The sequence below is a fragment of the Manihot esculenta genome, chromosome 9 (assembly GCF_001659605.2).
Source record: "Manihot esculenta cultivar AM560-2 chromosome 9, M.esculenta_v8, whole genome shotgun sequence".
Taxonomy (NCBI): Eukaryota; Viridiplantae; Streptophyta; class Magnoliopsida; order Malpighiales; family Euphorbiaceae; genus Manihot; species Manihot esculenta.
This window is the reverse complement of record NC_035169.2, coordinates 12266270-12291901: the sequence shown is the minus strand read 5'-3', so window position 1 is coordinate 12291901 and position 25632 is coordinate 12266270. Positions and strand designations below refer to the sequence as shown.

At 40.6% G+C, this 25632-nt stretch overlaps 2 protein-coding genes across 2 annotated transcripts; both read right to left on the bottom strand.

Annotated features, from left to right (window-relative positions):
* Nucleotides 1-6137: 6137 nt before the first annotated feature.
* LOC110622020 (probable galactinol--sucrose galactosyltransferase 2) lies at nucleotides 6138-10526 on the bottom strand. The gene is made up of 14 exons (XM_021766353.2): nucleotides 10111-10526; nucleotides 9796-10028; nucleotides 9555-9645; nucleotides 9327-9375; nucleotides 8829-8920; nucleotides 8593-8700; nucleotides 8395-8520; nucleotides 7860-8270; nucleotides 7622-7763; nucleotides 7474-7541; nucleotides 7076-7210; nucleotides 6763-6977; nucleotides 6572-6660; nucleotides 6138-6487 (listed from the first exon to the last, which is right to left on the bottom strand). The coding sequence occupies exons 1-14, from the start codon at nucleotides 10467-10469 to the stop codon at nucleotides 6218-6220; spliced, it is 2388 nt and encodes a 795-aa protein (XP_021622045.1). The 5' UTR covers nucleotides 10470-10526; the 3' UTR covers nucleotides 6138-6217.
* Nucleotides 10527-10805: 279 nt separating this feature from the next.
* Nucleotides 10806-14010, bottom strand: LOC110623782 (subtilisin-like protease SBT5.4). Its single transcript, XM_021768804.2, has 10 exons — nucleotides 13927-14010; nucleotides 13727-13836; nucleotides 13388-13650; nucleotides 13201-13306; nucleotides 12585-13116; nucleotides 12399-12493; nucleotides 12072-12317; nucleotides 11851-11965; nucleotides 11548-11761; nucleotides 10806-11453 (listed from the first exon to the last, which is right to left on the bottom strand). The coding sequence occupies exons 1-10, from the start codon at nucleotides 14008-14010 to the stop codon at nucleotides 10912-10914; spliced, it is 2307 nt and encodes a 768-aa protein (XP_021624496.1). The 3' UTR covers nucleotides 10806-10911.
* Nucleotides 14011-25632: the final 11622 nt, after the last annotated feature.

Here is a 25632-nt window from a genome sequence, read left to right as displayed (position 1 = left end):
ACAGGTAGTGGGGCAGGGGTACTTTTGAAAGGGTCAGATGGACTCAAAGTGTGCTATGCTTTGCGCTTTGGGTTCCATGTATCCAATAACATGGCAAAGTATGAAGCTCTCCTAAATGGAATGCAGATAGCCTTAGAACTGGGGGCAACCAACTTCAAAATAAATAGTGACTCCCAACTTGTAATAAACCAAATAACATGAGCATATCAGACAGAGGATCTCATCATGCAGAAATACTTAGCCAGGATACGAACTCTAGAAGTCAAGCTCAATGAGCAAGGGATTGCTATGCAGTATCAAAGAATACTTAAGGAAGAAAACGAAAAAGCAGATCTGCTCAGTAAGTTGTCCGCAGAAGAATTAGAACAGCTCTTAGATGAAGTATATATACAACAAATAAATGCCCCTACATTCAAAAAACCAGCCCCAGTCATGCAGATCGAAGAAGAATGGAGTTGGATGACCTCATACTTGAAATAATTAGAAGCAGGGAAGTTATCCAAAGACAAAGTAAAAGCTCAGAAAATTACAGCTAAGGTTGCCAATTACAAAGCAGTGAGGGGAACTCTATACCGAAGAGGACAATCCAGCTCGTGGCTAAGATGTGTGGGCCCAGAAGAAGTAGCCAGAGTAGTACGAGAGATATATCAGGGAGTCTTTGGGGTTCATGAAGGGGCAACTCCATTGGCAAGCAAGATTTTTTGACAAGGTTACTACTAGCCCACGATTAAAAGGGAAGCAGAAGAATTTGTCAAAAGATGTGATATCTGCCAAAGGTTTGCCAACGCCATAATAGCCCAGCCACACCGCAGTCAAGCATATTTAGCCCCCTGGCCATTCTTACAGTAGGGAATAGACATTCTGGGTCCCTTCCTAAAAATTGTAGGGCAGAAGAGATTCGTGATAGTGCATGTAGATTATTTTTCCAAGTGGTCTGAGGCAAAACCTGTGCCCATTATTACGGCTCGAAAGGTAATAGACTTCGTCTGGGGCAATATCATATGCCGATAGGGAATATCAAGGACGCTCATATCAGACAATGGTAAGCAGTTTGACTATAAATTCTTCAAAGAGTTCACAAGAAACATGGGCATATGTCACAAGTTTTCCTTGGTGGCTCATCTGTAGATAAACGGCTAAACAGAAGTGACGAACTGGGCCATCCTCCAAGGGCTGAAGAAGTGGCTGGATGGTGCCAAGAAAAATTGGGCTGCCGAGCTACACAACATCTTATGGGCATTTCGGACTACGCCCCAAACCCCAACAAGAGAAACACCATTCGCGTTGGCGTTTAGAACTGAAGCTGTAGCACCCATAGAGCTGCATATCCCCAACCACTGAGTCCAGTTCAGTGATGACAACACTAATGGGGAGAAAATTAAGGAGTAACTTGGACGTCTTGGAAGAAATCAGAGATGAGGCTCAAATAAGAATAAATGCTTACCAACAAAAGGCAACCAGGTATTGCAATTAGAAGGTTCGTGAAAGGAGACTGAAGGTTGGGGACTTGGCCCTAAGAAGACTGGAAGCAACAGGTAAGAGTGCAGTTGTAGGAAAGCTAGCACCAACTTGGAAATACCCCTTTAGAATAGCTAAAGTCATTAGGCTCGGGGTATACCGAATTGAAGACCTACAAAGAAATCCGGAGCCTTATGCCTGAAACATCTAACACTTGAAGAGGTATTTCCCATAAAAGGCATGTAATGTAAATCCATATTCTTTGAGGTATGAATAAAAATTGTCATTTCTCTCTTCCTATTAGTATCTCTAAAGCAAGTATTGAAGCTCTTAGTGAGGTAGGTGACCGATTTAGGAACATAACCGTTGGCACTACAAAACCGACTGAGGAGAAGAAGACCCTAATAAGGTAGGTGACCAGTCTCGGAACATGACCTTCGGCACCAAAAAACTGAGTTGAGGAAGTAAAGCCCTCGTGAGGTAGGTGACCAGTCTCGAAACATGACCACTCGCACCATAAAATTGACTAAGGAGAAGAAGACCCCATTGAGGGAGGTGACGGGTCTTGGAACATGATCGTCGACACTAAAAAATCGAGTTGAGGAAGTGAAGCCATTAGTGAGGTAGGTGACAGGTCTCGGAACATGACCGCCGACACCAAAAAACTGAGTTGAGAAAGTGAAACCCTCAATGAGATAGGTGACCGATCTTGGAACATGACCACTAGCACCACAAAACCGACTAAGGAAGAAGAAGACCCCAGCAAGATAGGTGATCGGTCTCGAAACTTGACCCTCAGCACCACAAAGCTGGTTAGGGAATAGAGCCCAACAATGAAGGACTAGCGGCAATAAAGGCCATAAGCCCATAAGAGAAAAACTGAGAAATACGACCTAAGACAGGACCTCAGCATGCATAAGTCCCGCAGATAAAAGTCTAGCTCCTACCTCACAAAAAGAGCTCGGATTGCACAAGAACAAGTAAGAATCAACTCCAACCTCACACGAAGGATCAAAATACTAGATTGCAAATAAAAAGCTCAAATCCAACCTCACTAGAGGACACGGATTGCAGCAACGTCAGCGGAAGACTCAGGTCCGACCTAATTAAAAGGCTCGGACCGCATGGAAATGAGATCCCGATCTCGCAACATGAGCCCGGCGCCCTCAAAGTTCTTGGGCAAACAAAAATAAAATTAAGATAATAATAAGCCCTATTTTTAAACTCCATAAACAAATGTACAAAGGGAAAATATGAAAAGCTCAGCTAGCCAAGAAACAACATGAAGTAAAGAGCTGTAAAGAAAAACCAGTCTTAGCTTAAATAAGGGTTTCAGGAAAACGTGAAGCAAAAAAACAATCGAGCTCTCAGCCTGGATGAGCTCACAGGCTGAATATGTAAAATAGCCCAAGTATATTAAAATAATCGAGCTCATAGCCCAGCTGAACTCATAGACTGAATACATAAAAATAGCCTAAGTATATCAGAGTAAACGAGCCAATAGCCCGAGCTCACTGGTGGAATGCGCAAAAATAGCCTAAGTATATTAACATGGTTAAGTAAACTAAAAAGCCCAGCTGAGCTTGCAGGCTGCATGAATAAAGATAGTTTAAGTATACTAAAACAAATTAGGATAAAACGAGCTTGCAGGCTGAAGATATAAGGGCAATCCAACCATATAAACATAAATGAACCAAGTCTAAAGGGGCTACTAGCCCGGAGAAACACAGAGACTACGCATTCCAAAATTGTCTAAATATGCAAATGAAAATATGCTAAGTTAAAATTCACGGGCTGCCAGCTCGATAACATTCATAAGAGATATACGCAAAACAGCTTAAGTGTAAGGCATATAAAGTAGAGTTTGATACATACAAATAAACACAAATGAACAAAGAAAAAAATAAATCTTTATTGATCGTTTGAATGGGTTACAGAGACAGCAGGGGAGGGGGAACTAGAACTGACTAGATCGCTTAAAGGTTTATCTATGGTGTCTTCCCCTTGAGGTCTAGCGGCAAGTGAGGATCCCCCTTAGACAAAAGGTTGTCATCCTCCCCGTAGCGCACCTCCTCATCATTGGAATCCACTTCAAGAGCTCGCAGGTTTGCTAACGGAGTGGAGGGGGTATCCCTAGCCGCCTTCAGGCTCTGATTGTAGCCCGAAGCGAACATGCAGAAGGCATCCCTGTATATTCTCTCCTTTATCTCTTCGGAGGCCTTGTATTCCTCAAATCACGCTTCACAAGCTTGCTGGATTTTGGCCTTCAGTTTAGCAGAGTCCTTGTACTCCTGAAGACACTCCTCACAGGCCAACTGGACCCTATCTTCGGTAGCCCTGACGTCCTTCAATAAAGCATAATATCTCTTCTCCAGAGTAGTGACCTCTTGACGGAGTTACTGTTGTTGAAGTTGAGACTCCTCCGCTGCTGAGGCCATGCCTTTCAGGTCCTCGACGTGCTTGTTAAGCTCCTGTTGCAGGACATCAACGCGAGCTAAGGCCTCATCATGCTGGGCCCTGGCCTTATCACATTGACAGCAGGACTCTTCCAAAGAAGACAGTCGTGACAAGGCCTCGTCCCGCTGGGACTTAGCTGCAGAGATGCACTGGGTAGCCTGAGCAACCTCCTCCGTCATGCCTCCCAATTGTTTGGTGAGGTCTTCTATAACTCCTTGGGAGGCAATGAGCTGACCTCGAGCATTGTCGGTGGTAATGATGTTCTCGTCTCGCTGCTCCTCGGCTATATGTTGCTCCACCGAGCTTTGAAAAGACTGGTTTCTAGCATCAATCTCGAGGAACATCCCAAAGGCCTTCCACAGAAAAAGGAAAGCAAAGTTAAGAAAATCAGAAATTCAAGAATTCCCTGAAGAAGAGCAGACGACTTACCATAAGGAATATCTCCCTCAGACTATCTCTAAGATCGTTTAAGAAATAAGTGTTAAATGTGAAACATGGCCTTCATGCTCTCCTGGGATAGAGTGAAGTTCTTTGGGAGCTTAATGTTATCCATAGGCAAGACAGAAGCTGAAAAAGATAAATCAAGTTAGAGCTTAGAATGACAAAAGAAAGCACAACCAAAAAAGAAAAGCAAGAAAATAATTATTAGCAATACCAGCTTCCCGGCAATCTCGGAGGTTGGACACGAATATGCACTTCTAGATATCATACTTCTTTCTTTTGTACAGATGTCAGTCGAAAAAGGCAGACCTGGTCCAACAGAGTCAGCCGGGGAAGATCGTTACAGCCCTAAGGGACCTCCCCCAAGAGAGATCAACATTCTAGTTGATCCCCGAGCTCTCCTTCAACTCAACCACCACAAAGCTCTTAGCCCAATCCTTTATCGAGTTTTTATACCTGGCAAAGATGGACAACCCTTCCAAGGGACCAAAATAGTAAAACCCATGGTTAGATTAGACAAGGCAAAAGAAAGTGAAAAACAACGCAACAAAATGGGCAAAACTCCAACACAAACATACTGACTCGAAAGAGCACATAAAGAGGATGGAGTTTGGGGACAACATACGGGGTCATTCCAAAGTGACGGAAGACATCAATGAAGAAGGGGGTGAAAGGGCATGTCAGTCCAAAGTCGCATTGCTTAATGAAGAAAACTAAGTTGCGACCCTATTGGGGGTTTATCAAATCCGCCGGAGGCGGGTTGGGGAGGACAATCCTCTCATTATGAAAAGAAGCCCTAATTTTATAAATGGAGAGATCAATGTACTCGTTGGAGAAAAAATTAGAGAGAGAAGAAGGAATAACAGAGGATATCAAACTCATGATGTCAGGAATTCTAACGGAAGTCATGAAAAGAGTGGAACATACCTCAGAGCAGAGATTGCAGAGGTGAAGGAGTACAAGTTAACGGGAGTAGAGCAAGAAGAAGAGTCAGCAAAATCAAAAGTACGAATTTGAAATGGGTAAAGGCGGAAAGAAGACGTTTTAACAAAAACATTAATAGAGTCGCATAGTAATAATTGGAGTTTTGGGATTTACCCTCACATTAATCATGGAATAATTAATGAGTGAGCAAAGGGGCACTTGATAATCGATGGGTCTCAAACACTCAAGCTATTGCTGGACCCACGAAAAAAGGCCAGACCTGAATGTTGTGACAACCCAACATGTCAGTTCACTCTCATGAACATGGCCTGGGCCTTATGCCAACCGGCCTAATTGAATAGGGCCGGAGCCTAAAAGAAAGAGATTCAGTTCAGCTAACTTAATAAGTCGATGAGATAGCAGATCACATACGTCCGGGATCGTGCCAACGTAAGCGTCGAAAAGAATTAAATAGTCACTGGACAACATAGAAAAAGGCAGTACATTCGTTCGTACGACTCTTCATAATAACGGCATGTGGTACTATACAGGGTGGCGATTACAAGTCACAAAACAACAAAAGGGAAAAATGATAAAGACAAAGAGAATGGAACATTCAAATCAAGCTCACATATGCATACCCTAATACTATCTCTATTAGATCTCAGATCATCAGTTTAGTTTGATTTTGATCAATTATTAAAATGTTCCTTTTTATATAAAATATTATAATTTTAATTCAAAACTAATTCATTAATTTTAGTCGCTTCCAGAATTTATAACTCGATCTGAGCCATTTACATAGCCATTTACTTTGTAAAATAGTAATTTTGGTTCGTGAGTTTTAATTCGATTCATCTCTAAAATTATGAGATATTAAATTTAATTCAGTGATATTTCAGTTCCATGGATAACTTTATAAAACACTTGCAATGCCTCAATAAGAAATCTCAATGTCCCAATCACCGGCTCCAGAGGGAATTGTCACTATCACAAGATTGTCTTCTTCTCTAAATGTAAATCCCACTTGTTTGGAGTTTACCAAGCAAGATTTTGGCTTTACACTGGAGTATGCACCAAACTTACCTTCCCCTCTCCCCCTGATGCCTATTCCGCCACCAGACTGCTCAATTGACTCCACAGCTCCCCCAGAATTGTACATGTTTATTAATCCAATCGCTGCAAATTCAATATTCTGATTGTAAACCTGTGCATATCAAACAAGAGGTGAGTATTCAAATACTTGCGAATACGTAAGCTAAATCCCAGAGAACTAGCCATTCCAACCTACCTTGATTGGTGCTATGGTAAAGACATCACATTGCAGAGTTTTTAAAGAAATATCAAATTCTTCTTCCTTCTGTAATCGAGTTAAAGATCCTGAAAAGTTTTAATAACAAGCAATATATAAAAATGTAAAATATTCCATTGAAAACTAATACATAGGTCTTGATTTTAGTGTTAAATGACTCAAAATTTTACCTGTATTTAAAGAATAAATTGCGCAATCTCCAGTCCAGGATTTCCCAGAGACCTCTTCAAAGTACTCAACATCAGCAGGAGATACCTTTCCAGAAATCTCTTCACTCACATCTTTCTGATGTGCGTTTTCCAGACAAGGCCAGCTGCCTGCTCCTTGGCAATTAAAGACTCCAAGAACTCCAGTACATTCGTTTAAGTTCCAGATCTTCATAAGACTAGACCCAGAATCATCCGAAATGAAAACTCACTTTGACAAAATAATTCAAGCTTCATACAAGTCAAGTGAGAAGGAGGTTAATATATGTATATGTACCTCTCGCCATCCATAACTGGATCGCTGAATAAACAATCTATTGTTGGCCTTCCAGGATATTTTGCTCTAAGAACTGATCCATCAGGAAGCACAAGCTTTTTCAGGATGTTGAAATCATGATGGCCTGGTTTGTCGCTGTTAGAAACAGTAAGCTATTATATTAGCTTTCCACAAAGGGAGCCAGGCTGCACAATTGTTGAAATGCGTGTGAAGTTATGCTTCTGTTCTAAACCGTGAGATTTTCAAATGCCAGTAAGAACCTCTTATCCCAAATCTACAAGCTTTCGAAAACTAGAAGAGATGTGCCTAAACACCCTTGAAACCCAAATACAGCTGCCGTTACACGCTATCGTCTACCTTTCTATTACTTGGTTCAATACTTGGATAACGATTCTTACCTCACATAGACTCCACAACCTCCTACAGCTCTAGCTGCAGCATGAAATTCAGCTGCATCATGGAGGCTCTGCAAGTTGTTGAGCACCACCTTCAATATTTTTCACAAGTATAATGATCAAGTATAAAAGAAAATAGATAAAGGCGTACATAGAACATGTCCCAGTCAGGGACAACTACTTCACCAAGGAATATGCTGTTAAATGCCACAGCGGCTATGTGCAATGTCTGTGTGGTTGGATTTTTTGGGTAGTAATCATCAGAGGCTCGCGTTATAGCACTCTGTTTTGAGCTGAAATGGGAAGAAAGAAAAAGAAACTGAAATCAATCGCCATGGAAAAAGATAAAACTTTAAGCATTGAACAGCATATGCAAGTTATATACTGACTGGTAAATGGAGTCTGTGCTCTGACCCATGCAGCAGATAATACTGTTATCATGGAAATTGGTGGCTATGGAATCCTCAAGTGCCTGTTGGAAATGTCTGGTGAGTAAGACTCGACCTCCCAAATCGGTTGCAATAGTTTCCAGTATGTTCTGAACATCAACCTTAACCCCATCCACATTTTGTGCAACAAGATAACCATGTAGATCATTATAAAACTCTGAGATTCTTGCAGGATCAATTACTCCAATACCATACTTCTCCATACAATCCATTGAGATATCCCTCATATTTGCTAAGTTTCCTGGTGACTGCACTGGGTATGTCAATTTTGGATTATATTTTTTAGTTCCTTCTACATCTGGAACAAGGCCTCCCCAGTATCCCAATAAAGCATGCCATACATAGACGTACCTGAAAGTTTTTTAAGGAGATGAAACTTTAGCTGGACAGAAAATGTGTAAAAGAAATTCCCAAGAAGAAAATTAACATGGACATTGTTCTTTAAATCATTTGAAGCCTATTAAGAAGGACGCACTTAAGGCCAAAATTGAACTTTATATCAGAAACAAAGTGCTTTAGATCAACTGGAGCGTCACTCTGAGCTTCATCGTTTCTCCGAAATTTGCTGTTTTCTTCAACACTGATTAATCTGCCACCAAACCTGTAAGTTGGAGGAAATTAGGAGGTGTTCATGTGAGTTTGAGATGAACAAAAGAAGGTTGGATAAACTCACTGTGACCCTTCAACAAACGGTTCCCCTTCCTTTTGGAACTCATTACTTGTATCTTGCCAGCCATCATCTATTATCAAAAACCTTGCAGGAGTGCCTCCTTGGGATAAACTATGAGAGTATAAATCAGAACAAAACAAACTCAGAATTATGTTAACTAAACATGAAATATCAAACATTTTGAAATTCACTGCATTATGTTGTATTTGGATTAAATGTGTATAAAATATTATATCAACCTTCTCAGACCATCTTTTATTCCTTGGGGATTTACTTTTTGGTAAAAGGCATCCCAAGTGCACCAACCAAAACAATCTAACATTCCAGGCATCTGCATCATCAATTACAAGAGAATTGCATTAATATTTGTCCTTTCTTCATATTCACAGAACCTTGCTAGTTTTTCTATTTTTAACTAAAAGAGGACTTCATCAAGACTAAGGAGGCATGGTAACAGATACAAAAAGAACCGGGCCATGGGATCAAACAAGAAATCATCATCCCAAATACAAATACATGATTTTAGAACTTTAAAAACCTCCTATTACTTTATGAAACCTTCTCCCAAACATATTGTTAATGTCTTCATACTAAATTACATAATTTTCTTATATTTTATCCATTTTCTGTACTTCTCTGTTCACTTTTCTGTAGTCACTATGCAATATGCACTCGCTGCACAAAGGATATTTTGTAATAATAATAGGCCCAGTGGAAGTAAACTGTAGGCGACTCGCCTGTTTTGCTTCGCGGACTGTGAAGGTTCCAGTCTGCTCCTCCAAAATCCTGCATATGGCACAAAGCATTGGTGAGGAAAAGGATCAAAAAACCAAGCAAGCAAGCTACAAGTCATTATCTCACCGAAAATTAGCTGACATGCTTCAGTGAGTGAAACTAATGCCCTAATTAATTTCTGATATTTCCCTAAGTTTGAAACTGAAATTTTGCTCGGAGAGCTGACCTACTTCATGGATTCTTTCATCAGATCAAATGGATGGTTTCCATGGTTCACAAAAACTGCTTTTAGGCACTCTGAAGTAACTGTAGCAGGGTCACCTATCAAAATACCAAAACAGTCCATATCATTGGTCTAAAAAAACAAAAGTTCCAGATGAGACGAGACAATGATCAGTGAGAATCAATGGCTGTGGATCGACAGCATTATATCAAAACCACAGCGAATGAACTTGAATTATAAGAAAGTACCGCTTTCCACACAGAACTCAAGTTCATCAGATGAGTTCCCTTGCAAGCTGCTCCTGAATTCACCATCAAGGACAGGCAAAAAGACGATATAAGAAGGAGAAGCGTTAGCTGGTCCTTTATTCACTTCCATGAGCAACATCTGAGTTTCAATTGGAATGTCACTTCCTGAATCCCCCACCCGTGGAATCATCCACCAAAGTTTGAATCTAAACAGAGATAATAACCTGGCATCGCTGCACCACGAGCACAAACAACAGTGAATGCAGTAAGCTTTAGTCCTCAGATAAAGTAAAAAAGGTGAAAAAATTAGCATACCGAACAACTCCAAGCTTGAACACATGTCGAGAACTGCTCTCTGTAGAAGAAGCCCCCAGGTACGCAGAAGATTCAGTCAATGGGGTGAGAAAAACATTGTCAGGAACTCCAGCAATTGCAGGCTTTCCATTAACAGTAAGAATACCATCTTTCAAGGCAGGTTTTGTACTGATAAACATGGAATGCCTCCATTTATTGGGATTCGTCTTATTAAGACGCAGCAGAGTTGTATGTAAGAGAAGACTTGAAGAATTAGAAGGGATTAGAAATGAAGATGAGAAAGGGGCATTGGATTGCCTAGGCCCAGAGAACATGCTAATGGCCATGGTGATGTTCATGTTCAAGGTGGGTTGCGCCATGGAGAGTTCTGTGAAGGTTGGTTAATTTGACCGTTGGAAATAAAAAGGAATTGTTGAGTCGATGAAATATAAAAAAATGAAAAAACATGAAGATTTTTAATAGCCGTTGCTTCTTTCCATATCTGCTAGTGCACTATCACTTTCAATCTTCTTTGGGTTTTAATCATCCTCTCATTTTTGCATGGACATATCTGCCCTTGAATTTGGGAATCTACCTTCTCATCCACACTGTCCAATTCTATCAAGTTCCTTTTTCTTTTTAAACAAATTTTACTTCTTTTTTGGAGCTATTTAAAAATGGAAGCATCAGAAGAGCTATTATATTATAGTGGCTGATAAAGGTATTCTCTAATTAAAATGATATTGAATAGTAATGCAAACAATGTAATCGTAGCAGCTAAATAAACATCCAACGCCTAGAAGCTAAATAAAACTATAGCAATCATATCTTAGCAGCAGAAACTACAATTGGACTCCTAACATAGTGGAAACCATCTGTCCATGCTAGACTTCCAAATTCATATTTTTTAGCTGCACCCTTCCACTTAGGTTTCAGTGTGACCTTAAAGCTCTTCTCTTCTCCAACCTTCTGAAATTTCAACATCCTGGGCTTTACAGAAACTGAAATTCCATATGGTTCTCGAATATGAACAGCATATTTTCCTGGCGAACCCACGTTCTTCAATTTTCGGGACAAACTTACTGAGCCAGATAGTGCAGTGACTGCAATTGAATGATAGTTGAAATCTAGAAGACTAGCTGATTTAGTGCATTTGTAAGGACTCTCAGAGATCTGCTCAATCATAGTTGAATTGTAGCCACTGGCACAGAGGAAGTCCAGGTAATCGTTGACGCTTACGTCATAGACCAAGCCTGGATCCATGGCACGGTTTGGCCTTATATGTCCTGAACCATAACTGAATGGTGTTGCTTTTTCAGAAGATCCATTAAGCATTGGATTCTGAGTGTTATCTCTTGTTCTTGCTGCACAAGAATTATACCAATAGGATTAGAGGCAGAAATTGATTATGCAGGTAAAAAATATTTGGAAAATTAAGCTCAAGCTTCCCAATCTGACCAGTTGTTGAGATTGCTGATCTGATAGCAGCAGGACTCCAGTCAGGGTGGAGTGATTTGAGAAGACCGACAACTCCAGAAACATGGGGACAAGACATGGATGTACCAGACATAGTGATGTAAGGAGTCGTACGGTTATCATTGTCTAGACCAGTGACACTTGTTCCTAAACTGAATGCTGCTATAATATTCACTCCAGGGGCGGTAACATCAGGCTTCAACATTAAAGAGCATCAATAATAGTTAATATATTCATTGGTTGCTTATGAAATATACAAGATTATGCGGTTAGCAATAGTTAAACCTTCAGAATCTCAGGTGTAAGAGGATTCGGGCCGACAGACGAAAATGAGGCAATGACTGGAGCAGGCGTTACTCCAATCACTTGCTGTGTAGGCGTTATATAACCCACAGGTTCACTGTTAAATTACATGAAACAAAAGATGGATCAGATATCAATGAAATTAACGAAAATATTTTTCTAAAAGAAATAAAAGGAGCAGGGTTAGAGACAAGAGGGAATACTTGGTACTGTTAATGTAGGAATAGACAGCAAGACCATCTTTATAACTGATGTGAGAAGCGGGCAGAATATGAAAATCAGCAACGAGCCCATTGCCATCTGGCTTATCATTGCAAAGAATCATCCCTACTGCACCAGCCAAGAAAGCTTGCATACCCTTATCAACTCTAGCATTTCCTCCCCTCAGACAAGCCAAGATCTTACCCCTAACCTTCTCATGATCCAATGATCCTGCCTTGCAAAGCTCACTGCAAAACACAAAAGAATGATTAAAATGCATCAAGTTTGCAGCAATAAATATAAGTTGGAATGTATATGCTTGTTCTTACGCGTCTTGAGCAGATGCATTTGAAGCCTTAGCCTGCGCTCCACTAATAAGGGGATATAATCTAGACTCAGGCAATGAGTTAGTAAAACCTTCTCCCTGAAATCAGAACCACAAGTAGAAAAGAATAAATGGGTTTATTATTAGATACAAAATGATAAGAAATTAGAATTTGAAGAAAGTGAGGAACCTTAAATCGGTGACCGTTCCCGAGTTCAACCCAAGTTTGAAACTGCCTGTCTATGGTGCTTGCTCCAACAGTTATAATCCAAGGAGCAATATTTGTGACAGTTGAAGGCCCTGGTCCAGAATTTCCTGCAGAGCACACGACTACAATTCCCTTCTGCATAGCATGGAATGCCCCAATTGCAATTACATCATTGTTGTAATCCTGAACCCCTCCACCAAGCGAAACTGAAATCACATCTACCCCATCATGGATTGCGGCTTCAAATCCTGCCAATATATCAGCATTGTAGCATCCATCTTCACCCCAACACACCTTGTAAGCAGCCACTCTAGCTTTTGGAGAACCACCTTTAGCTGTTCCATTGACTGCTTCTACATTCAGCATACTGGCTCCAGGTACAAAGTTACCGCCTACGGTTGACAGTGTATGACTTCCATGGCCTTCATAGTCCCGAGCAGTGTACAGAGAGGGGTCTAGTTTATTACCATCGGCTTCATAACCGTCTTTGAAGAATTGAGCTCCTATAAGCTTCCTGCGACAGTAAACTACTTTTATCAGTGAATACTGCTAAAGGGATCTACTCAGAAAATTCCACAAAGGAACTAAGAGTGGTAACCTGTTGCAAGGGACTAATGTCTCATTTTTACATTTTCCTTTTCCCCACTTTGATGGCACAGGACCATATCCTTCATCATGGAAACTCTTTGATTCGGGCCAAACACCTGAGAACAATACACAAAAACACATGAATTATTTGAACTTTTTTTATAATCAATAATGATTGATAATAATGAAATACGTGCCAGTGTCGAGATTAGCTATGATAACATCTTCACCAAATCCAGCCTTGGTCCACAAGGAGCTCGGATGGATTGTCCCATTCTTTTCTAGCAACACAAATTCCCATGAATGTGTTGTGTGTAATTGTTTTGCCTCATTCAAAATGACAGATACAACCTTGGGATGCTTTGCAATTTGAGCTGCTTCTTGTTCTTCAAGATGAGCAGCAAATCCATTGATATGGTATTTGTATGAGTAGAAAATTGCATCTCTGGCCTTTTCAGTACTGCGTGAAAATTTCTTATTATTATTGTTATCATTGGTATATATCTATTTCCAGTGCAGAAAAGAAAAACACATACCTTCCAATAAAAGAGCCTAGAAAGTCGTGATGATATTGAGTTACAGAATGAAGATCAGCCTCAGAAACTTGTGCACTATGAGAATGGGATCCCAAGTACACTACATATGACTTTTAGCACAAAGAAAAAAAAGATCAAACTCAAACCCATTTACTCTAAAAGTGATAAAAAAAATAGTAAAATAAAACAGAAAATTATACCTTCTTAACAGCAAATACAGGGGTTTGAAATGAAAAACAAAGAGTGAAAAATAAAAATAAAGGGACAAGCTTTGAGAACTGCATTGTGCTTTGCTTAATGGTTTGTGGCCTGAGTTTAAGCTACAATTTATATATATATATAATGGGTTTTCTATTGGATTTGCACTTCTGTTTATATCCTAAATAATAAGATAATGATTAAGAAGTTGGAACTGCATATATCATTTACTTATTTATTTAAATAATCAAACGTCTTCATCTACACTTGCGAGTCCATTTAACTTGAAAGTTTTGCAGGAGTAATCAAGCGAATTCCATTATGCACTTTTGTTTTTTTTTTTTTTTTTTTTTTTGAGAGTTCTATTTGCAGTTAACTTCATATATCTATGAATAAGTATTAATTTCCTAGGATTATCAAGAAATAATGAAAGTTCAAAAAAATAAAAACGTTCTAACTTCATTTATTTATCCAAATAAATATATTGAGCCTCAAATTAAATTAAGCTAATGTTTGGGCCTAATGCCAATTTATTTAATCGAATTGGACCTAGAGTAGCAGTATTCGGTTTAAACCAAAAAAACTGAATAAACTGAACCAAAAAAACTGAACAAACTGAATTACTTTAAAAATTCGGTTTGGTTTTTTATTTAGTTTGGTTCGGTTTGATTTTTAATTTTAAAAATTTTAATTATTTCGATTCGGTTCGGTTTTAATTAAAAAATCAAAAAAACTGAACAGAATCGATTAGTGATAATAATATATTATTTTCAATAATACAGAGAGATTAGAGGTTAAAAATATTCTAATTAAATTTTAAAATACTAAAAATAAAGTGTAAAAAATAAAAAATTATTGAAAATTCAAACTGATTAAACCGAATTGAATCAGACCAATTCGATTCAATTCGATTTCTTATCAAAATCAATTCGGTTCGATTTTTATAAATACTAAAATTTTGGTTTTTGATTTATTCGATTCAGTTTGATTTTGAACTGAACCGACTGCATGCTTACTCTTAATTGAAAATCAAACTGAACCGACCGAATGCTCACTCTTAATTGAAGCTTTTATAGCACAGTAAAATTGTGAACTCCGTTACATTGATTATGTTATTATATTAATTATTGTTAAATAACCTTGCGTATTTTAAAAGTTGTCATATATATATATATTAATTTTAGCCCTAAAATTGGAGAAGTTGATGATAGGAAGAAGTTTAACTTAATTCAGACTATGGAATTATTGATAGATTTGGATCTCAACTTTCTTATTTAAATTGGGACTAATTTAATTTAAATTTGAATCGGATAAACTCAAAGGTCTATTGGTAATTGGAATCGACACATGAAATTAGGAACAACCAATTCATGTGAAACTGATTCCCTAACAGAATTTTTTTTTTTTTTTGAACAAATCCCTAACAGAATTTATATTAACTCATTGTATAATATACATTTTATGATGGGTCGGTTTGTATTTTTATGTCATTATAGGCTTTTTAATGTAAATTCTTGTATTTAAAAAAAGTAGTGATATACTTATTTAATTATTTTGCCCTAATTAATAAAGAAAAAAAAAACTAAGTAGTATTCTTTGAATTTTTAATAAAAAAATTGTTTATAAAATGATTTTATTAAAAATTTAATTTAACAGCATTACAAAAAATTTACAGATTATTAATATAAAAATTCATTGATAAATAAATTATTATTGAAATTACGATTAGTTATTAAAAAATTTATTAATAAACTTTTATCAACGATGCTAATAGATTTTCCAACAGAATTTTTATTATTATTAATAAATTTTAAATTTATTAATAAATTGAGAGAAAAATATTTTATTAATAAATGTGAAATCTATTGATAAATTATAATTGCAATTCATTACTAAATTTATTAGAAATTTAAATAATTAAAAAATAATTATTATTTTAAGTAAATAATAAATTTTATTATTAATATTATTTTTTATTAATTTAATAAAATTTTAAATTATATTATTATTTTTATTAAATTTTTAATTTATATCTAATATTTATTAGAAATGTAAATGATATAAAATATGAGAAAATGATAAAGAAAAAAGAGAAAAAGAAAGAAAAAATAGAAAAATAAAAATTATAAAAAAAAAAGAATGTGATAAAAGACTATTTAGATTTGATCAGAAGTTTTAACAAATATCGTTTGGTTAAGACGAAATAGGAGAAAAGATAGGTTAAAAAATTAAAAGCCTTATTAAAATTCATAAAAATTGAAAAGTGTATTTCTAATAGCTAAGAGAGGCTATTAATAATAAAAATAAAACCCTAATATGCAAAATTACTAAAATATCCAAAATATCCAAAAAAAATAATTAAAATGCAAAATTAGTTCCCTAAATGATGGAATTTTCATATCGAATTTTGTGACAGGCCTTTGGCTCTTGTCATATTTTTGAATCTCTATCGGACGTCGGCAGCAAAAGTTGTCCAAGACTAATTGCTCCATATCATTTCCTTCCACTTGTAAAGAATACGACCTCGAGTTGTCATCAGAAAGGTAGTACTGAAATAAATCTGCCACGTTAAACGTCTTGGAAATCTTCATCTCATGTGGGAGGTCAAAAATATAGGTATTGTCATTAATCTTCCGAATGATCCGGAATGGACCAATCTTCTTGGCGTCAAGCTTTTTCTGTCTTCCACCACGCTCCTTGTGTAAATACACCATAACTTGATCACCGACATTGAAGGATTTGAAACGTCTATGTTTATCAGCTGTAGTTTTGTATTTATCATTGGCTTCTGTAAGGCATTGTTGTACTTGCTTGAAAACATCCACGTGCTACTTTGCTAAGTTGCTTGCTATAATACTGTTGTGAGAACCTATGGGAAGTGCAATAAGATCAACTGTATGCGCTGGACTTTCCTATACACAACAGCAAACGGTGACATCTTTGTAGAGCTGTGAACGGCACTGTTGTAAGCAAATTCTGCTTGGGCAAGAGCAAGATCCCAAACAGTTTTCTTGTTACTGTAGATGCAGCGCAGAAGATTGCCAAGCGTGCGGTTTACCACTTCAGTTTGTCCATCAGTTTGGGGATGGGCAGCACTGCTGTATCGAAGTTTAGTTCCAAAACGTTTCCATAAAGTCATCCAAAAGTGAGCTAGAAACTTCACATCTTTGTCAGAAGTAATGGTCTTGGGGACACCATGTAAGCGAATAATCTCCTGAAAAAACAGTTTTGCCACATGAGAAGCATCATTAGTTGTAATACCCGGCTAGACTCTGGTATCGGAATTCCTACCGTCCGGTAGAATCTCGGATGTCGGAAGCCTCTAGTAGGGTAGAAATATGTTTTCATAAAATGTTTTAATGTATTTCATGGTTTTAAGTAAAAAGGAAATGAGTTTTTGCATGAAAATAATCTTGGAGGAAGACCCAGGTTCGGCCGCCGAACCTCAAGTTCGGCCGCCGAACATGCATGCACTTCGGGAGAGCCTTAGGCCCCCGAAGACATAAGTGAGGGAAGTCCAGGTTCGGCCGCTGAACCTCATGTTCGGCCGCCGAACTTGCATGCGTTACGGAGGCACGTTCGGCTCCCGAATGTGGCCTGGCCAGCCACCTATAAAAGCGTCCCTTAGCCGAAAACGGGCGAGCTTTTCTCCCCATTTTCGGCCAAGGTGAGCTCTCCGCCGTCCCTCACCGATCTTGAGTTTCTTCCTTCCATTCTTCATGATTTTTATGAGTTTTCACCTTCGTTTTGAAGATTTTCGAGTATAAAGCAAGTTTTGAAGCTTTGAGGTTCAATAAGCTCAATCTGTCCCATCTCCGAGCTAGGGTCGTTCTCCCCTCGATCTTCAAGAGGTAAGGACCGATCTTGAGCTCATTTTATGTTTTAAACAAGTTTTAAGTTGATCTTTGGGGTAGAAATGCATGTTTAGGTTTTTGGTTGGTTTAAGGGTTATGTTAAGTTTTTGAGCAATGTATGATGCTTGTGGTTGTTTGATGTGTTGTAGATGGGGTTTAGGATAGTTTGAAGCCCCTAGGAGCTGATGTATGTTTTGAGTGAGTTATATGCATGATTGAAGGTTTTGGGAGGCAAATGTGCATGAGGAACCGAGTTTCTGCCCTTTTGGCAGAAACCAGGTTCGGCAGCCGAAGGACTTTCGGCCGCCGAACCTGCCTGGGAGGCAAGCCTTTCGGCTGCTAAAGCCTGCCCCCGAAAGAGAACTTTCATCTCTGGAGGGCAGTTTCGGCCGCCGAAAGTGCCGCCGAACATGCATGAGTTTCGTCTTTGTCTGGGAGTTTCGGCCGCCGAAGGTGCCGCCGAACCTGCCTGACTTTCGGCTCTGGAGGGACTTTCGGCCGCCGAACCTGCCGCCGAAAGTGCCCTGTTCAGCCTTCCTTTGCATGTTTTGCATGATTGTTTTGAGGTATTTTAGGGGGGTTTTTGGGGGATGTTTTTAGAGTTATGTTCTAGTTGTTTGGTCCCTCATTTGTGTCCACCTGTGTAGGTTCGGACCCGAGGAACCGAGGACCCCAGCAGTGAGTCAGCTGCTTCAGTCATTGTCAGAGCTAGTTGTGTGAGTAGAATAAACACTTATGTTTTAAAGCAAATCAATATAGATTTGAGCATGCTCATGCATCACGAATGCTATGTGATATTCTAGGTTGTTTGCATTAGAATTCACGAATATGTTGCATTGCATAATTTGATGATGATGTGGATGGTTATTGGATGATCCTTAGTCCTTGATATGATGCGATGTGATATGATACGGTATGGTACGGAAGTCCAGGTTGTACCCATTCTACGTCCCTGGCACTATGTAAGAGAAAGTCCAGGTTGTACCCATTCTACGTCCCTGGCACATTGGAATGTTATGTTATGTTATGTTATGTTATGTTATGTTATGTTAAGAGAAAGACCGGTTGACCCATTCTACATCCCGGCACTTTGGAATGTAGAGGACTCTTGGTGACAATACCATCTGTGATGTGATTTATCTGTGATGTGTTGCATTCCATTATAGCATATGATTTAAATGTTTTATTATTATGCTCACTGGGCTCTAGTAGCTCACCCCTTTTCCCTAATCCCCCAGGGTTGCAGGTTCTGGCTAGACAGAGAAGTCAAGGTGAATGAAGTCTTGAGTTGTAATAGTTAGAATGTGGACATGACAAATTGTATAATGATGTAAAGTTATGAATAGTTATGTTATGTAAATATTGATTATGAGATTGAGGTTTAGAAGTTGTGCTTGACCGAGTTTGCATGATAATCCCTCTTGTAAGCATGATCTATGTTTTAAATGTTTTTGTTCCACCAATGTAACAGCCCGGAAACCGAACTGCCACCGGCACTAGGATCCAGATCGACTTAAGGTCGCCGGGACCCGTAGTAAGCCTGCTATCCTGACTGTGAACCTGTGACATCCCATACATGATCATATATTTTCTGTAAAAACATAAAACTTTTCTTCATTCCAAGGCTTAACCTGTGCATGCACTATCTTTGTTCTCTACCACTCCCTACTAGAGCTCCTCATTGCTCTAGGCGGATAAAACTCATAATGTTAAGCCTGGTTTTCTCATAAACATACAACAATATAGAAACATAAACTGATCATGTGAAAACACAAAAAGGGATTACATCTCTTGTAATCAAGCACCATTCTATACACTGTACACATACATTATCTCTTTACATTTACAGTTACATGTCCACACTAACTAACTAGTACCAATTATATACTCTTCCTGTACCCTGCTGACTTCCCTCTGAATTCTGAACCTGCACAACTGGAGTTAGGGGAGAGGGATGAGCTACTATAGCCCAGTGAGTAGAACAGTAATAAAGAACAGGTGATAAAACATGCTCTCATGCAATGTATCACATCACAAGTAATCACATCTCAGCATGGACGGATCAACACTCCCTCTATACCATATGCCTGGTCCCCGTAGGGCTGTTCCAGGTCTTTATGCCTGGTCCCCGTAGGGCTGTTCCAGGTCTTTCCTCTGAGGGCTATTGAATCCTTACTATGTCCATACAGTCATAGAATCAAGGATAAATGCAATGCATCATATTCGTGGACACTAATGCACTCACCCTATAGCATATTCATGATGCATGAAGCATGATAAAATACTCGTTTCTCATATTAAAATACGAAATTCAGTTCCACTCACCTCGGGTTGACTCTGAACTGACTCTGCAGGTTCTGAAACTGGACTCACTGCTGACCTCCCTGATTCCTCTGGTCCGTACCTACACAGGTGGACTCAAATGAGGGACCAAACTCACTCAAGAACATTTCTAAGAAACTCCCCAAAACCCTTCTAAACCATCCTAGAACATTCACAGAAAACATGCAAAAGAAGGCTGGACAGGGCACTTTCGGCGGCAGGTTCGGCGGCCGAAACCCCTCTCCAGAGACGAAACTCATGCATGTTCGGCGGCACCTTCGGCGGCCGAAGGTCTCGTCCAGAGACGAAACTCACATCCTTTCGGCGGCCGAACTCCCTCTTTCGGCGGCCGAAAGTCCCTTTCTAAATCGAAAGCTTAGCTTTCGGGGGCAAGCTTTGGCAGCCGAAACTGCCTCCAAGCATGTTCGACGGCCGAACCTTCTTTCGGCGGCCGAACCTGGTTTTGTCCAGGGGACAGAACCTTGCTCTGTTTCATGCAAACTTTGCCCAAAAACCTACAACATGCATATCAACTACTCCCAACTAGCACATACACATATATATGCACAAAGGGGTCTCAAACTATCCTAAACCCCAAACAAACATAGCACATAACACTTAAACATGAAAGATCACCAAAAACCTCACCTACACCTAAACATGCATACTACCCATACAAACTTCATAAAACCTTCACAAATCAACAAAGAAGGTTCAGGATCTGTACTTACCTCTTCTAAACAAGAGATTACACGATCCTAACGTAGAGATAGAGAGAAATCCGTTCTCAAACTCTCCAAGCTTCAAACTTTGTTCTTTTTGCTTAAAACCTTCAAAAATCATCAAAACTCTTAAAACCTTGGAAAGATTTGAAGGAAATTATAAAAACCATGAAAGTCAACGTGAGAGAGGCTGGAACTCACCTCTGGCTGCAAGTGGAGGAGAAATAGCCTCCTTCCACCGACCCTTGGCCCTTTTATAGGTGGCTGGCCAGACCACCTTCGGCAGCCGAACGTGAATCCGAAACCATGCAATGTTCGGCGACCGAAAGTGACCTTCGGCGGCCGAACCTTTGCATTTCTCCCTTGTTGCTTTTCTTTCAAAACTCATTTCCTTTCACACGTAAAAACATTCAAAACTCTTAAAACACACATGAAAACATATGTCTTACCCTTCTCGAGGGTTCCAACACTCGAGATTCCACCGAACTATAGGAATTTCGAGGCCGGACTCGAGCCGGATATTACAACCAAGCTTGTGTATGATGAGATGCCCCATTGGAGCATTTGTTGAGAGCTCCAGTGTGGGGTTTATGTATATGTTTATGTGCATGCACAGGTTGAGCTTGGTAAAAGAAAAGAAAAGTTCAAATTTTTATGTATATTCGTGATCATGTATGGGATTAAACAGGTTCACAGGTTGTATGTCAGGCTTGCTACGGGTCCCGGCGGCCTTAAGCCGACCTGGATCCTAGCGCCGGTAGCGGTCCGATTTTCGGGTCGTTACAGAATGGTATCAGAGCCAGGTTCATATGGTCGGACCTAGAGTGTCGGGCTCATAGATGTTATAGAAGGTCAAGCACAATAGGAAAGGTCATGTCCACTAGGATAGGATGTGGAGTCCTGTCTTGTATGATGATGTGAAATGCCATGATTATATACATGTGCATTAATGCTATGATATGAATGATATGTGTGTGATGCGGGTTCATGTGTGCCCACATGAACCATATGATGCTAACGTTTATGTGATGTGTACTGTTTTTTTTTTTCAGAAAACAGGATGAGAGGAACTCGTCGATCTGCACGATTGACTGGAGTACCACCTGAGGATGAGGGCACGAGCGCCCGTCCTCCAGCATTGCCTAGGGCAATGTCTAGTAGGTCCAGCAGAGAAAGAGCAGTTAGAGACCCTAGAAGGTCTTTGGATCTGGGAAGGAGCAGATCAGTGAGGGGAACAGTTCAGGGAGGAATGTCAGAGGATATGGGGGATGAGATGGATGTGGACCAGAGGAGGGATGGCAGTTTAGGAGTGAGCATGTCGGAAGAGGGAATGGGAGAGTCCCAAGGAGGCACTCAGGCCTCGGGATTTGTTCAGCCACCTCACTACCCACCCTTTTCTCAAAATCCCGGGTATTCGATGGGAGGTACATCAGATTACCCCAGCTTTAATCCTTACCCTTCTCACATGCCATACCCATCTTACTACCCACCATACCCATAGTACCCCATGTACCCACCTCCACCTTACTATCCAAATCCAGCAAACCCTACCTCAGGGGATGCTGCTCCTCCTCCACCAGCAGAACCCACAGTTCTAGAAATCCCAGTACCTAAGCCTAGCTCATCTGGTGGGAGCAAGGTCAAGATGACCGACTATATGAAGTTGGGTGCTCCTTAGTATGAAAAAGGGGATGACCCGTTTGTGTATCTTGAGAGGGTCAAGGTGATCACAGATGAGATTGGGGCTGATGATAGTAGAGCCATTCAGATGGTTGGGTTCACGCTTAAGTGCAAGAAGGCACGAGAGTGGTTTAAGAATTATGTGAACCCGAGGGTGGACAACATGTCTTGGGAAGAGTTTGCAAACGAGTTTGCAGGATGGGCTTTCCCCGATAGTTTAAGGGAGCTGAAGATGATAGAGTTTGAACAGTTGAGGCAGACTGATGATATGAGTGTGAATGAGTTCACAGACAGATTCTTGGAGCTATTGCCATTTGCAGGGCAAAATCTTGACTCAGACCAGAAAAAGTCAATGAGGTATATCATGAAACTCCACTCTAGATATTCCTCCTTGATCCAGTCAGCAGATAGGGAGAGCTTCCATGCCATAGTGGATATAGCCCGGAAAATGGAGGCCAGTGTCATCATTCAGGGAACAGTTAAACAGTCAGTGGCACAGCCCTCTGGTTCTAAGACCCCAGGCTTTTCTTCTCTGAGTGCAGCAGCTTCAGGTAGCAAATGGTGGAGTAACACCACTAGGAAGCCGAAGAAGAATAAGTTCTAGATCAAGATCAAGTCCAGTCTGGGACTAGGGAGTGGCTCAAGCTCTGGTGCAGATAATGCAGTTTGTGCAAAGTGTGGTAAGCCACACAAGGGAGTTTGCCGGGCTGGGACAACAGCCTGCTTCAGATGCGGGCAAGAGGGACACATGGCTCAGGAGTGTCCTAGGACGGTACCTATGGCTCAGTCCCAGCAGACAGCTTCAGGTAGTGTAGCGCAGCCAACAGCTCCAGCCACGACTCAGGCCAGTGGCAGAGGCAGAGGGAGAGGGGCAGCCTCTTCTTCAGCGGGTTACAGGGGTGAAGGTCCATCAGCTCCAGTACGGATCTTCACGATGACTCAGCAGGAGGCAGATGCATCTAACACCGTGGTGGCAGGTAACTTAGTCATTGGTTGTTCAGATGTGTATGCCTTGATGGACCCTGGTGCATCTCATTCTTTTATTGCTCCGAGAGCCGTAGAGAGGTTGGGTCTGATGATCTCTGGGTTAGAGTGTCCTCTCTAGGTCAGTGGACCCAAGTGTGATCCATCAGTGGCAGAGTCAGTCTGCCAGTGCAGTCCAGTCTTTGTTGAGGGAAGATGCCTTTCCGCCGACCTTGTGGTTCTAGACTTGACAGATTTTGACGTCATTCTAGGGATGGACTGGTTATCTACCCATGGTGCTACCTTGGACTGTAGGGACAAGGTAGTCAGGTTCAGAGGTCAGGATGGGTCAGAGGTTGTCTTCAGAGGAGACAGGAGGGGTACGCCTAGAGGTCTGATATCAGCTCTTCAGGCTCGTAGGTTGCTTAGGAAGGGATGTCAGGGGTATTTGGCTCATGTGAGAGAGCTTAGTAGTCAGGTTAGAGAGCCTGCCTCGGTGCCAGTGGTCAGAGAGTTCTTAGATGTGTTCCCAGACGAGCTGCCAGGTTTACCACCTGCTAGGGAGATAGAGTTCGAGATAGAATTGATGCCTGGAACCCGACCGATCTTTATCCCTCCCTACAGGATGGCTCCAGCTGAGTTGAAGGAATTGAAAGAACAGTTGCAAGAGCTGGTAGAAAAGGGCTTCATCCGACCGAGTACCTCACCCTGGGGTGCTCTAGTTTTGTTTGTGAGAAAGAAAGATGGATCCCTTAGACTTTGTATCGACTACAGGCAGTTGAACAAAGTCACTACCAAGAATAGGTACCCTTTGCCAAGGATCGATGATCTATTTGACCAGCTAGCAGGAGCAGATTGTTTCTCCAAAATAGATATGAGATCTGGGTACCATCAGCTGAGGATAAGAGAGGAAGATGTGCCAAAGACGGCTTTCAGAACCAGATATAGGCATTTTGAGTTCCTTGTAATGCCGTTCGGGTTAACCAATGCCCCTGCAGCATTCATGGATCTCATGAACAGAGTGTTTAGCCAGTACCTGGATCACTTCGTTATTGTCTTCATAGATGATATCTTAGTGTATTCCAAGAATGCAGAGGAGCATGCCCATCATCTGAGGTTGGTTCTGCAGACCTTGAGGGAACATGGCTTGTATGCCAAGTTCTCTAAGTGTGAGTTCTGGCTGAGGAGCATTTCATTCTTGGGGCATGTAGTGTCAGAAAATGGAATAGAGGTGGACCCCGAGAAGACAGAAACTATGGCTAACTGGCCTAGACCCACTTCAGTGACAGAAATCAGGAGTTTCTTGGGTTTGGCGGGTTACTATAGGAGGTTCGTTCAGGACTTCTCAAAGATTGCAGCTCCTCTGACCAGATTGACTAGGAAGAATAAGAGATTTGTGTGGACCGACCAATGCGAAGAGAGTTTTGAGAAGCTTAAGAAGAGGTTAACGTCAGCACCAGTGTTAGCTTTGCCAGCTAGCAATGAGGATTTCACAGTTTTCTGTGATGCATCCCGAGTGGGATTGGGTTGTGTGTTAATGCAGAATGAAAGGGTGATTGCTTATGCTTCTAGACAGCTGAAGAAGCATGAGTTGAATTACCCCACACATGACTTGGAGATGGCAGCAGTAATCTTTGCACTCAAGATGTGGAGGCACTACCTCTATGGGGTTAAATGTGAGATCTTCACAGATCATAAGAGCCTGCAGTACATCCTGAGTCAAAGAGATCTGAACTTGAGACAGAGAAGATGGGTAGAGCTGCTGAGTGATTATGATTGCAAGATTCAGTACCATCCGGGTAAGGCGAATGTTGTGGCAGACGCCCTAAGCCGGAAATCACTAGGCAGCCTATCCCACATCACGGCTGAGAGGAGGCCAGTAGTGAGGGAGTTCTTCGAGCTCATGAATGAAGGTCTACAGTTAGAGTTGTCTAGTACAGGTGTTTTGGTAGCCCAGATGAGAGTGGTACCCGTGTTTCTGGAGCAGGTGGCTCAGAAACAACATGAGGACCCAGAGTTAGTGAAGATTGCCAGGACTGTTCAGTCAGGCAAGGATAGTGAGTTCAGATTCGACAACAAGGGGATCCTCCGCTATGGGAACCGATTGTGTGTACCAGATGACATAGGGATAAAAGGAGACATTATGAGAGAGGCTCATAATGCAAGA